The 12,679-nt window shown below is 42.5% G+C and overlaps 1 protein-coding gene across 15 annotated transcripts in view; it reads right to left on the bottom strand.

The window, feature by feature from the left end:
* Positions 1–12,679, bottom strand: part of LOC128694611 (nucleolar protein dao-5) — a 541,519-nt gene that overhangs the window by 208,780 nt on the left and 320,060 nt on the right. For all 15 annotated transcript variants that reach the window (XR_011393390.1, XR_011393389.1, XR_011393388.1 and 12 more), the window contains one exon: positions 7,001–7,103. Coding sequence is in view for 12 of the 15 variants with exons in the window: in XM_070095641.1 (XP_069951742.1) it covers positions 7,001–7,103 (103 nt within the window). In the remaining 3 variants the exon portion in view is untranslated. The remainder of the gene's footprint in view (positions 1–7,000; positions 7,104–12,679) is intronic.

A 12,679-nucleotide genomic window follows, 5' to 3' on the forward strand; every position in this document is an offset into this window, starting at 1 on the left:
GGCACTAGTATGCTCACACCTTGAGTATGCTCCACTTTCTTGGTTTGCTTGACCCCCTTCTCATCTGCGACTGCTTGACAGAGTAGAGAACAAAGCAAGACGTCTCATCTCTCGCCTGGACCAATCCTGGATAGATCTGTCATTTCAGCAGAGCCTTCAATACAGGATGGATGTGGATGGCCTTACTGTTATGTACAAGGCCAATATTGTCAAAGTACCACAGTTGCATCCACTTCGAGGACAGTGTGAAGCAAGCTTTTATGCCACAAGACGGGCAGAAAGCAGCAACTTCACTCTGGCTGTACCCTTCTCCAGAACATCACTTCATCTGAGATCATTTATCCCCAGGATGACTCAAGTATGGAACACATCCGTACAGCATTATGATGTCAACGAGATAAAGTCAGTTGATCAAATGAAAATGCTGGCCCACAGATGGCTCCAACTTCATCCTGTTCCTTACTTGTATGTCTCAAAACAATAAAAATGCTTTCAAATGAGCTGATGTAGGTAACAGCTCTTAGCTTGTCAATAAAGTTAGGAATCCTTAACCTGTAAATAGCTTGTCAATAAAGCTAGGGATCCTTAACCTAACCTCATCAAAACCTGTGTAAAAAAAAGAGTAAAGAGGCTTCTACTACCAAGTACAAGGCTTGGCAAAGGTATAAGAGACATCCCACTACCTATACCAGGAAACTGCACAGGCAAGCCTGTAGGCATATGGGTGAAGTTCAAAAGTGGGCTATCTCTAAATGGGAGATGGACACAAATAGGAAGCTGGCATCAGGTAGATTGAGTTCCAAAACCTGATGGTCCTTGGTCAAGGACAGACAAGGTTATCTGCCTGATGAACTTATTCCACCTGTAAATCGACAGGATGGGGCCACCTCTACTAGTAGTCAGGAGAAAGTTGGCCTCTTTGCTGAACACTATGCTGCCAAGATGCAAGTTCCTGATCCAGAATGGGAACCTCCTTGGTTAGCTGCAAGAACTGTGTCAAAGCTGTCAGTGGTGACAATAGGGCAGGAGGAGGTGCATTGTCTTCTTAAATTGCTTGACCAAGAAAAGGGTGTAGAATCAGACAAGTTGAGCCCAAGATTGCTGAGTAGATGTGCAGACCAGCTAGCAACACCTCTAACTCGCATTTTTCAGCTATTCCCAGCACAGTGTAAATGGCCTTCTCTATGGAAAGTGGCAAATGCAGTCCATGTTTACAAAAAGAAGAGCAGAGCAGAAATCATCAACTATAGACCAGTGTCACTTCTGTCAATTATTGACAAGATCCTTGAGACAATAATCTCATGGCAAATGACAGTTTCTTGACAATCACTCACTCTTTGTGACCGTTAAAAAGTCACTCTACCATTAAAAAGTCACTCTGTTGCTGATGTGTTGTTAAACTTCTCCACTAAGTAACACCAGTCACTTGATGAATCCAAAGTCAGCTATGTAGTAGCACTGGACACTGCTGGTGCTCTCGACCGAGTATGGCACCTAGGAACTGCATATTGTACACTATGTCTCCTCAATGATTACCTTCAAGGTAGATCTCTAAGTGTAGTTCTCAATGGGACAGAGTCAGCAAGACATTCTACTTGGGCAAGTGTTCCACACAGAAGCACACTTGGGCTACTGTTATGTAATATCTACTTTAATGACCTTCCTCTCACCACAGAATCCTATGCATATTTCAGACAACTGTATCCCAACATTTACTTTTCCAAGAGAAGAAATGCCAGCTGCTCTAAGCTACATCAATCACCAGTTAAGAGCTATATCAGCCTGGGGTAAATGATGGCAGGTAACATTTGCTCCTGAGAAAACACAAATGACGATGGTCGCTAGGTACCATGATAGTAATGCCAGAGCAACAGTAAGTATGAATGGGAGTGTGATGGTACTAGGAGATGAAGTTGATATCCTTGGGGTGAAACCTGACTCCAAACTGATCATGAAGAACAACATTGTAAATCTTACAAACAAGATGGCCAGGAAGCTAAGAGCACTTCTGTGTATCTCACATCTGCTCAACAGTAGAGGTTGCAAGATTCTGTACAAGGCACAAGTATGCTCACACCTTGAGTATGCTCTACTTTCCTGGACTGCCTGCCCCCCCATCTCATCTGCGACTTCTTGAGCAAGACACCTCACCTCTAGCCCAGAACCAGCCTGGATAGATATGTCACTTCAGCAGAGCCTTCAACACATAGGGATGTGGGCGGCCTTACTGTCACATACAAGGCCAATATTGTCAAAGAACCACATCTGGCTCCACTCCAAGGACAGTGAGAAGTGAGCTTGTACACAACAAGATGGGCAGCAAGCAGCAACTTCACTCTCACTGTATCCTTCACCAGAACACTGCTACATCTGAGATCATTTATTCCTAAGATGACTCGAGTCTGAAACATGTTTGTACAGCATAGTGATATCAACGAAATAAAGTCAATTGATCAAATGAAATTATTAGCCCACAGATGACTCCAACTTCATCCTGTTCCCTATCTGTATGTCTCATAACAATAAAAAGGCTTTTAAATGAGCTGATGGAGGTAACAGCTCTTAGCTTGTAAATAAAGTTAGGAATTTTTAACCTAACCTTGTGAAACCCTGTAACAAAAATGGAGAGAAAGAGAGGGGGGAGGTAGAATAAGGCAGGGAGAGAGAGAGAGGAAGTGAGGGGGGGAGGCAGAGACAGTGAAAGAGGGAGGCTGTGAGGGAGGGAGGGAGGCAAGCAAGCAGGGAGGGAGGGAGGAGGGAGGCAGTAAAGGAGGGAGAGAGTGAGGGAGGGAGACAGTGAAAAAGGAAGACAGTTAAGGAGGGAGGGAGGTAGAGAGGTTAGGAGGGAGACAGCAAGGCCATTAGGGAGGTATTAAGACCAGAACAGAGGGAGGAAGTGAAGCCATGAGGGAAGTATTGAGACAGGAAGAGAGGAAACCAGTGAAGAAGGAAGTGTTGAGGCAGGAAGGAAGTGAGGGAGGCAGTGAAGCTATGAGGAAAGTATTGAGACAGGAAGGGAGGAAACCAGTGAAGGAGGAAGTGTTGAGGGAGGTCCTGAGCCAGGCTGAGACTGTCTGGAACACAGCCACCAGACATGATGGCTGTGTTCCAAACAGTATCCCTGTTCTCACCCTCCTGCCAACCACTGACATACTAACTCATAAAAAATAAATTTACAATTTATGAACAATCTCTACCAAAAATAAAAAGTCAGCTCTTTATACATGCTTAACCTTATCAGGGTCGAGAGGCCCTCTCCTAAACTCGTTCTCAGGGTAAAAAATTTTTCAACAAAAATACAAAATATTTTTTCTTATTAACCCTTTGACTGTCGCGGCCATATATATACGTCTTACGAGGTACCGTGTTTGACGTATATATACTCATAAATTCTAGCGGCTTCAAATCAAGCAGGAGAAAGCTGGTAGGCCCACATGTGAGAGAATGGGTCTGTGTGGTCAGTGTGCACCATATAAAAAAAATCCTGGAGCACGTAGTGCATAATGAGAAAAAAAAACTCCGACCGTTTTTTTTCATTAAAATGCCGACTTTGTGGTCTATTTTCATATAGTATTTATAGTTGTATTCTCGTTTTCTTGGTCTCATTTGATAGAATGGAAAACATATTATAGAAACAGAGGTGATTTTGATTGATTTTACTATAAAAAGAACCTAGAAATGGAGCTCAAAGTAGGGGAAATGTTTGATTTTTGCCAATGTTCAAAAGTAAACAAATGATGCCATTTTCCAATAAATGTCCAACTAGCCATTCTAATATGCAGTCATGAATGGGTTGATGTTATTTATACAATTATTACAGCATTGCAGTAGTCTGCATAATAGTAAGTCTTCTATTTTTTGTTTGAATAAAAATTCAAAATAGAAAGCAAGAGTAATATCAGAGGGGCCTGGAGACATGACTGATGAACAAAGAAAATGTTATTTTAGAGCCAGGAATGTCTGCATTGTTCATTCTGGACCTTATTTTGAAATTGTCATATTTTTTATTTTCGTGAAATTGGCCAAATTGCAAATTTCTGATCACATTATTAGGTAGTTGAAATAGGTAAATGGGCAGTTTCTTGTACTCAATCGATAGAAAAAATGGAGTTCTAAAGAAATAGCTATGAGTTTGGGCGACTGGAACAATGGAATTAGCCGAAAATAGGGCTCAAAGTGGGCGAAATCTCCGATTTGTAAACAGCGCCGAGGTCGCTAACTTCGCGAGAGCATAATTCCGTCAGTTTTCCATCAAATTTCGTTTTTTTGGTGTCATTACAATCGGGAAAAGATTCTCTATCATTTCATAAGAAAAAATAATTTTTTTTTTTAAATTTTACGACACCAGGAGACACCTCAGGATTGGGGGTTGTGACAGTCAAAGGGTTAAATGAAAAAAAATCTTTTCCCGATCATAATGACACCAAAAGTATGAAATCTGATGGAAAACCTATGGGATTATGCTCTTGCGAAGTTAGTCTCGACGATGCTCATGCATTGGCAATTTCGCCCACTTTGAGCCCTATTTTTGGCCAATTCCAATGCACCAGCCAAAAAAAATCATAGCTATTTCGTTAGAACTCCATTTGTTCTATCGAATGAGTACAAGAAACCAGCCAATTACCAATTTCAACTATCCAATAAAGTGGTCAGAAACTGGCAATTTTGCCAATTTCACACAAATTTCAAAAGATCCCAATTTCAAAATAGGGTCCAGAATAAACAAGACAGACATTCCTGGCACTAAAATAACATTTTCTCTGTTCATCTGTCATGTCCCCATGCCCCTCTTACATTTCTTTTGCTTTCCACTTTGAACTTTTATTCTCACAAAAACTAGAAGATTTGCTGTTATGCAGACTATTACATTAGTGTAAAAATGGTATAAATATTATCAGCACACTTGTGAAAGAATATTAGAGTCAGCAGCTGACGTGTATTGACACGTGGCATGATTTGTTTGCTTTTGAACACTGGCAAAAATAGAATATTTCTGCTACTTTGAGCTCAATTTCAAGGCACTTTTCATTGTGAAACCAATCAAAATCATCTCAATTTCTGTATTACGTCTTCCATTCTATAAAATGACACCAAGAAAACAAGAATACAACCATAAATACCATACGAAAATACACAGCAAAGTCACTGTTTTAAACAAACAACATGGTCGGAGTTGTTTTTTTCTCACTATGCACTGTGTGCTGCAGGATTTTTTTTTTTATACTGTGCACACTGACCACACAGGCCCATTCTTTCATATGTAGGCCTACCAGCTTTCTCTCGCTAGATTTGAAGGCGCTAGAATTTACATGTACAGTGGACCCTCGACCAACGATGGCATCGTCTAACGTTAAATCCGATTAGCGATACATTTTAACGCAAAAATTTTGCCTCGACTAGTGCTAAAAAACTCGACCAACATGATTCGTTCCGTCTGAGATGCGTCCACTTGTGGCCGGTGTTCACAAGCCAGCCAGCCACTGCGGTCCCATCCAAACATACAATCATATTATCACAGCGTTTTTAGTGATTGCACCTGCAAAGTAAGTCACCATGGGCCCCAAGAAAGCTTCTAGTGCAAACCCTACAGCAAAAAAGGGTGAGAATTACTATGTATATGAAGAAAGAGATCATTGCTAAGTATGAAAGTGGAGTGCGTGTCTCCGAGCTGGCCAGGTTGTACACAAAACCCCAATCAACCATCGCTACTATTGTGGCCAAGAAAACGGCAATCAAGGAAGCTGTTCTTGCCAAAGGTGCAACTATGTTTTCGAAACTGAGATCGCAAGTGATAGAAGATGTTGAGAGACTGTTATTGGTGTGGATAAACGAAAAACAGATAGCAGGAGATAGCATCTCTCAAGCGATCATATGTGAAAAGGCTAGGAAGTTGCATGAGGATTTAATTAGAAAAATGCCAGCAACTAGTGGTGATGTGAGTGAATTTAAGGCCAGCAAAGGTTGGCTTGAGAGATTTAAGAATCGTAGTGGCATACATAGTGTGATAAGGCATGGTGAGGCTGCCAGTTTGGACCAAAAAGCAGCTGAAAAATATGTGCAGGAATTCAAACCTGAACAAGTGTTTAATTGTGACACTGACAATGTTGTGAAACACTTTAGGAATGTCATAAAGGAACGGGAGGTACAGGCCTCTATGGACAGATACGTTGTGCGACAGAGGTACAGTGACTCTCAAGCTGGTCTTTGTGGCATTAAAAGAAGAAGGGAAGTAACCCCGGAAAAGGACTTGACACCTCAAGTCCTAATGGAAGGGGATTCCCCTTCTAAACACTAACACCATCGACAGTCTCCCCTCCTCCCATCCCATCAATCATCACCGATCTTCAATAAAGGTAAGTGTCATGTAATTGTACATGTCTTCTTCAGTTTGTGTGTATTAAAATTAATATTTCATGTGGTAAAATTTTTTTTTCAATACTTTTGGGTGTCTTGCATGGATTAATTGATTTCCATTATTTCTTATGGGGAAAATTAACTCGACTAACGATAATTTCGATTAACGATGAGCTCTCAGGAACGGATTAATATCGTTGGTCGAGGGTCCACTGTACTAGTACGGCACCAACCCTGGCGTGCAAGCCGTACTAGTACGGCACTGACCCTGAAAGGGTTAAGAGCATGAGTGATATAAATAATTTGTAATTCAACCTAAATAAAATGTAAATATTAAATCTACAGTTCTTAACCATCTCAACCAAAAAAAGTGATTTTTTTTATATACGTATGTATGACACAAATATATGCAGAGCATGAACGAATTTGGTAAAAAAAAAAAAAGAGAAAAAGCATATTTATAATTTATTCTTAAGAAAATCCTAAATAGTCCAGTCACAAGTGCAAGTCACCTGTTCATACGGAATTAATCAATTCATAATGCCAAGTCCTAAGTGAAAAACGTCATAACTCTGAACGTAAGTCTGGACTTTACTGTACAATGAAAAAGAAGATTACGGTGAATAAGCTTTGAGATGCCACCCACCTTGCTACCCTTATCACTTTTGATTCTGGCTGTGACTTCAGCAGTAGTTGGTTTCTTATCAGCTTTACAGCAGGCACGACCCTCCGTCTTACAAGGTTGTTTTCTGCAATCAAAAACCCGTGAATGACATGAAAATTTCATTAGTGTTCAGTTAACAAAACCTGAAATTAGCAGTGATTTACAAAGGATAAAAAAAGTATAAAAAGAGAGTAGAATAGTGAGCATTATCATACCTAAAAATATTTCAACATACTGTGCATATAATGATTGCTAAATGTGTTGGTGCTACATCTTTCAAATGACTGTATTATCACAGATGAAGGCGAAGAGCCAGAGAGCTTCTAAGAGGGGCCAATATATCTGAAATACGAAGGGAGGCACTGGTCAATGAAATTGCAAATATTGAACCTAAGCTGAAAGACTCTTACAGGAGACAAGAATCACAGGAAGAACTAAAAGCCATAAAGGAAATTGAAAAAAACCCAAAATACTACTTCTCTTATGCTAAATCTAAGGGAAAGACAACATCCAGTATTGGGCCCCTGCTTAGGTGAGATGGGACATACACAGATGACAGCCAAGAAATAAGGGGCGGCTAATTCCTGAGAATTGAACTCCATTATTTATGGTCTGATTTCTTTCATTTTTGGTGTACGTTAAGAAGCATCTTTCCATCATACATTGCCAAAGTTTCAATAAGATAGCCCAACAAACAAATGAGATCCAATTCCCTAGATCAAGAGCAAAAGCCCCTCACCAGCATCAAGGAACCTCCTTTGATGCCCACTCGCATATGGAAGCAAAAAATCAACCGATCTACTGCTTATATTTGGAAAAACTCGCATGTGGACGCACTGGCAAGTGAGGGTTCCGCTGTACTCTGATAATTATACTTATGTGTACCTGTACCTAGGTAAACTTACACTGTGCTGGAGTGCAGGTACACATTAAAATCACTAAAAGTGTCTTATTAGTCTTGAAGATGTCATATTAGTAATGATAAAAATAATAACACACAATAATAATCAATCTGAGGTGCATTAAGGTGCATTGAGGTGCATAAAACGCTAATATAGACATTTTGCTTAATCCATCTATGATATTTTTTTCAAAATTAAATAATAAACATGCTCTGTAACATATAAACATGATAAATATACCCACAGTAGAATAAATTAACATAAATATGAGATGTTTTTCTAGTCAGTTTGCCAAAGTGAACTAAAACCATATGAGTTTGGCTGGTTTGTTTACCGAACGCTGGTTTATTTACATACCTTGCGTCTTTCCTCTCATGTACTCATTCATTCACTCACTCATTCTCTCTCTCTCTCTCTCTCTCTCTCACACACACACACAAACACACACACAAACACACACACACACACACACACACACACACACACACACACACACACACACACACACACACACACACACACACACACACACACACACACACAGTTCCTCACAAGAGGTTACTGCAAAAGCTAGAGGATCAGGCGCACATAACAGGAAAGGCACTGCAATGGATCAGAGAATACCTGACAGGGAGGCAACAATGAGTCATGGTACGTGACGAGGTGTCAGAGTGGGCGCCTGTGACAAGCGGGGTTCCACAGGGGTCAGTCCTAGGACCTGTGCTGTTCTTGGTATATGTGAATGACATAACGGAAGGGATAGACTCAGAAGTGTCCTTGTTTGCGGACGATGTGAAGTTAATGAGAAGAATCAAATCGGATGAGGATCAGTCAGGACTACAAAGAGACCTGGACAGACTACAAGCCTGGTCCAGCAACTGGCTCCTTGAGTTTAACCCTGCCAAATGCAAAGTCATGAAGATTGGGGAAGGGCAAAGAAGACCGCAGACACAATATAGTTTAGACGGCCAAAGTCTGCAAACCTCACTCAAGGAAAAAGATCTGGGGGTGAGTATAACACCGAGCATATCTCCCGAGGCGCACATCAATCAGATAACTGCTGCAGCATACGGGCGCCTGGCAAGCCTACGGATAGCGTTCCAATACCTCAGTAAGGATTCGTTCATGACTCTGTATACCATTTATGTCAGGCCCATACGGGAGTATGCAGCACCAGTTTGGAATCCACACCTAGTCAAGCACGTCAAGAAATTAGAGAAAGTGCAAAGGTTTGCAACAAGACTAGTCCCAGAGCTACGGGGATTGTCCTACGAAGAAAGATTGAGGGAAATCGGCCTGACGTCACTGGAAGCAAGGAGGGTCAGGGGAGACATGATAACGACATATAAAATACTGCGCGGAATAGACGAGGTGGACAAAGACGGGATGTTCCAGAGATGGGACACAGACACAAGAGGTCACAATTGGAAGTTGAAGACTCAGATGAATCAAAGGGATGTTAGGAAGTATTTCTTCAGTCATAGAGTAGTCAAGCCGTGGAATAGCCTAGAAAGTGAAGTAGTGGAGGCGGGAACCATACATAGTTTTAAGGCGAGGTATGATAAAGCTCATGGAGCAGGGAGAGAGAGGACCTAGTAGCAATCAGTGAAGAGGCAGGGCCAGGAGCTGTGACTCGACCCCTGCAACCACAAATAGGTGAGTACACACACACAAGTGTGAAGCAGTATCGCTGAATAGTGCTCCCAGGATTTAGCTTTCTAGTGGCTGTCCTAAGATATCATTAGCGGTCATCGTACGTGAGTGAATCAGTGAACATACCTACAAGAGTGTAACAGCTTTCAAGAGTGTGAATAATGTGATAAGATCAAGAATTTTACAATTTAAATTTGAATGAATGCTGAGTGAGGGAGGGTAGCAGTCAGCTGATGAGGCTGCTGGCTGCAGTGTTGACACAAAATATCCAAATATAGTTAATTGGGTTAATGGTGTGATCTGAAATATTAACAAATACAGATATTGGTTGGTTATAGCAGCAGTGTAGTGATAAGGTCATAAACAAGTGACTAAGTAAATACTGAAAGTAAGAAAAAATTAGTCAATCCCCAGCTGTTGGTGTTGTGAATGTAGTTAATATCATCAGATTTGTTATGACCATAATACTGTACAAAAGAAAAAAAAGTGAATACCAATATGAATATTTTTCGTATATGTGAATGACATGATGGAAGGAACAGGCTCCGAAATGTCCTGTTCGCAGATGATGTGAAGTTAATGAGGAGAATTAAATGAGATGAGGATCAGGCAGGACTACAAAGAGACCTGGACAGGCTGGACACTGGACACATTGTCCAGCAACTGGCTTCTCAAATTCAACCCCACCAAATGCAGTCATGAAGATTGGTAAAGGGCAAAGAAGACCGCAGACAGAGTATATGCTAGGTGGACAAAGACTGCAAACCTCACTCAAGGAGAAAGATCTTGGGGTGAGTATAACACCAAGCACGTCTCTGGAAGTACATATCAACAAGATAACTGCTGCAGCATATGGGCGCCTGGCAAACCTGAGAATAGTGTTCCGATACCTTAGTAAGGAATTGTTCAAGACGCTGTACACTTTGTACATTAGGCCCATACTGGAGTATGCAGCACCAGTTTGGAAACCACACCTGATCAAGCATGTCAAGAAATTAGAGAAAGCACAAAGGTTTGCAACAAAGCTAGTTCCAGAGCTCAGGGGAATGTCCTATGAAGAAAGGTTGAGGTAAATCGGCCTGATAACACTGGAGGACAGGAGGGTCAGGGAAGACACGATAATAACATACAAAATACTGCGTGGAATAGATAAGGTGGACAGAGACAGGATGTTCCAGAGAGAGGACACAGAAATAAGAGGTCACAACTGGAAGATGAAGACAAGTCACAGGGATGTTAGGAAGTATTTCTTCAGTCATACAGTTGTCAGGAAGTGGAATAGTCTAGCAAGTGATGCAGTGGAGGCAGGAACCATACACAGTTTTAAGACGAGGTATGACAAAACTCTCTGAGCAGAGAGAGGACCTAGTAGCAATCAGTGAAGAGGCAGGGCCAGGAGCTGAGTCTCGACCCCTGCAATCACAATTAGGTGAGTACACACACACACACACACACACACACACACACACACACACACACACACACACACACACACACACACACACACACACACACACACACACACACACACACAAGTTGAAGAATTGAGACATACAACACATGGGAATCTTTATTGAAGAAACATTTCGCCACACATTTCTACTTTGTACTGGACTGATGAAGCCACTGTGTGGCAAAACGTTTCTTCAGTAAAGATTCCCATGTGTTGTATAAGTGTCTCAATTCTTCAAATAACGGCTGCAGCATATGGGCGCCTAGCAAACCTCAGAACAGCATTCCGACATCTTAATAAAGAATCGTTCAGGACCCTGTACACCGTGTACGTTAGGCCCATATTGGAGTATGCGGCACCAGTTTGGAACCCACACCTAGCCAAGCACGTAAAGAAACTAGAGAAAGTGCAAAGGTTTGCAACAAGACTAGTCCTAGAGCTAAGAGGTATGTCCTACGAGGAGAGGTTAAGGGAAATCAACCTGACGACACTGGAGGACAGGAGAGATAGGGGGAATATAATAACGACATACAAAATACTGAGAGGAATTGACAAGGTGGACAAAGACAGGATGTTCCAGAGATTGGACACAGTAACAAGGACACACAGTTGGAAGTTGAAGACACAGATGAATCACAGGGATGTTAGGAAGTATTTCTTCAGCCACAGAGTAGTCAGGAAGTGGAATAGTTTGGGAAGCGATGTAGTGGAGGCAGGATCCATACATAGCTTTAAGCAGAGGTATGATAAAGCTCACGGTTCAGGGAGAGTGACTTAGTAGCGACCAGTGAAGAGGCGGGGCCAGGAGCTCGGACTCGACCCCTGCAACCTCAACTAGGTAAGTACAACTAGGTGAGTGTACACACACACACACACACACACACACACACACACAACAGGCCTAGTGTCTAATCGACATGTGCCTAGGACAAAATGGTAACTAACACACACACACACACACACACACACAGGAGGAATGGGAGGCAAGGAAGGTGGAGAGCAGGAGAAATCAGGCCCACATGGAAGAACAAACACAACCCCCTCCGGTACCACCCACAGAAGGAACACAACCATGGCAATCCCAAAGCAATCAAACGACCTAACCCAAAACCCACTCACTGCACCCTCTGCCCCCATCCCCCTCAGCACAAACCCCACCCCTACAGAAACCCACACATCCCCCTCTGCATGAACTCCACCCCCAGAGTAACCCTCAGTAACCTGCACAACCCCCTCAGCTCAAACCCCACCCCCAAAGAAACCCACAATAACCCGCACAATGTACCCTCTCCCCCCATCCCCCTCACCACAAACCCCACCCTCACAGTAACCCACAGCAACTCACACACTGTACCCTCTATCCCCATCCCCCTCACCACAACCCCTTCCCCCATTGTAACCCCCCATAGGCCCTCTTCCCCCATCTCCCTCACCACCACCCCCACTGAAACCCCCCATAGGCCCTCTGCCCCCACACCCCACGCCACAGACCCCAACCCCACACCAACCCCCTATAGGCCCCTGCTCCCCTAACCCACCTCTCCCCCCAGACCACAGTTATTGAAAAGAAGTTGACTGTTTGGTACACGAACGCGGATGGAATAACGAATAAATGTGAGGAGTGGCATGAAAGAATCAAGGAGTTGTCCCCAG

This window comes from Cherax quadricarinatus, chromosome 51 (genome assembly GCF_038502225.1).
Source record: "Cherax quadricarinatus isolate ZL_2023a chromosome 51, ASM3850222v1, whole genome shotgun sequence".
In the NCBI taxonomy this organism is placed as follows: Eukaryota; Metazoa; Arthropoda; class Malacostraca; order Decapoda; family Parastacidae; genus Cherax; species Cherax quadricarinatus.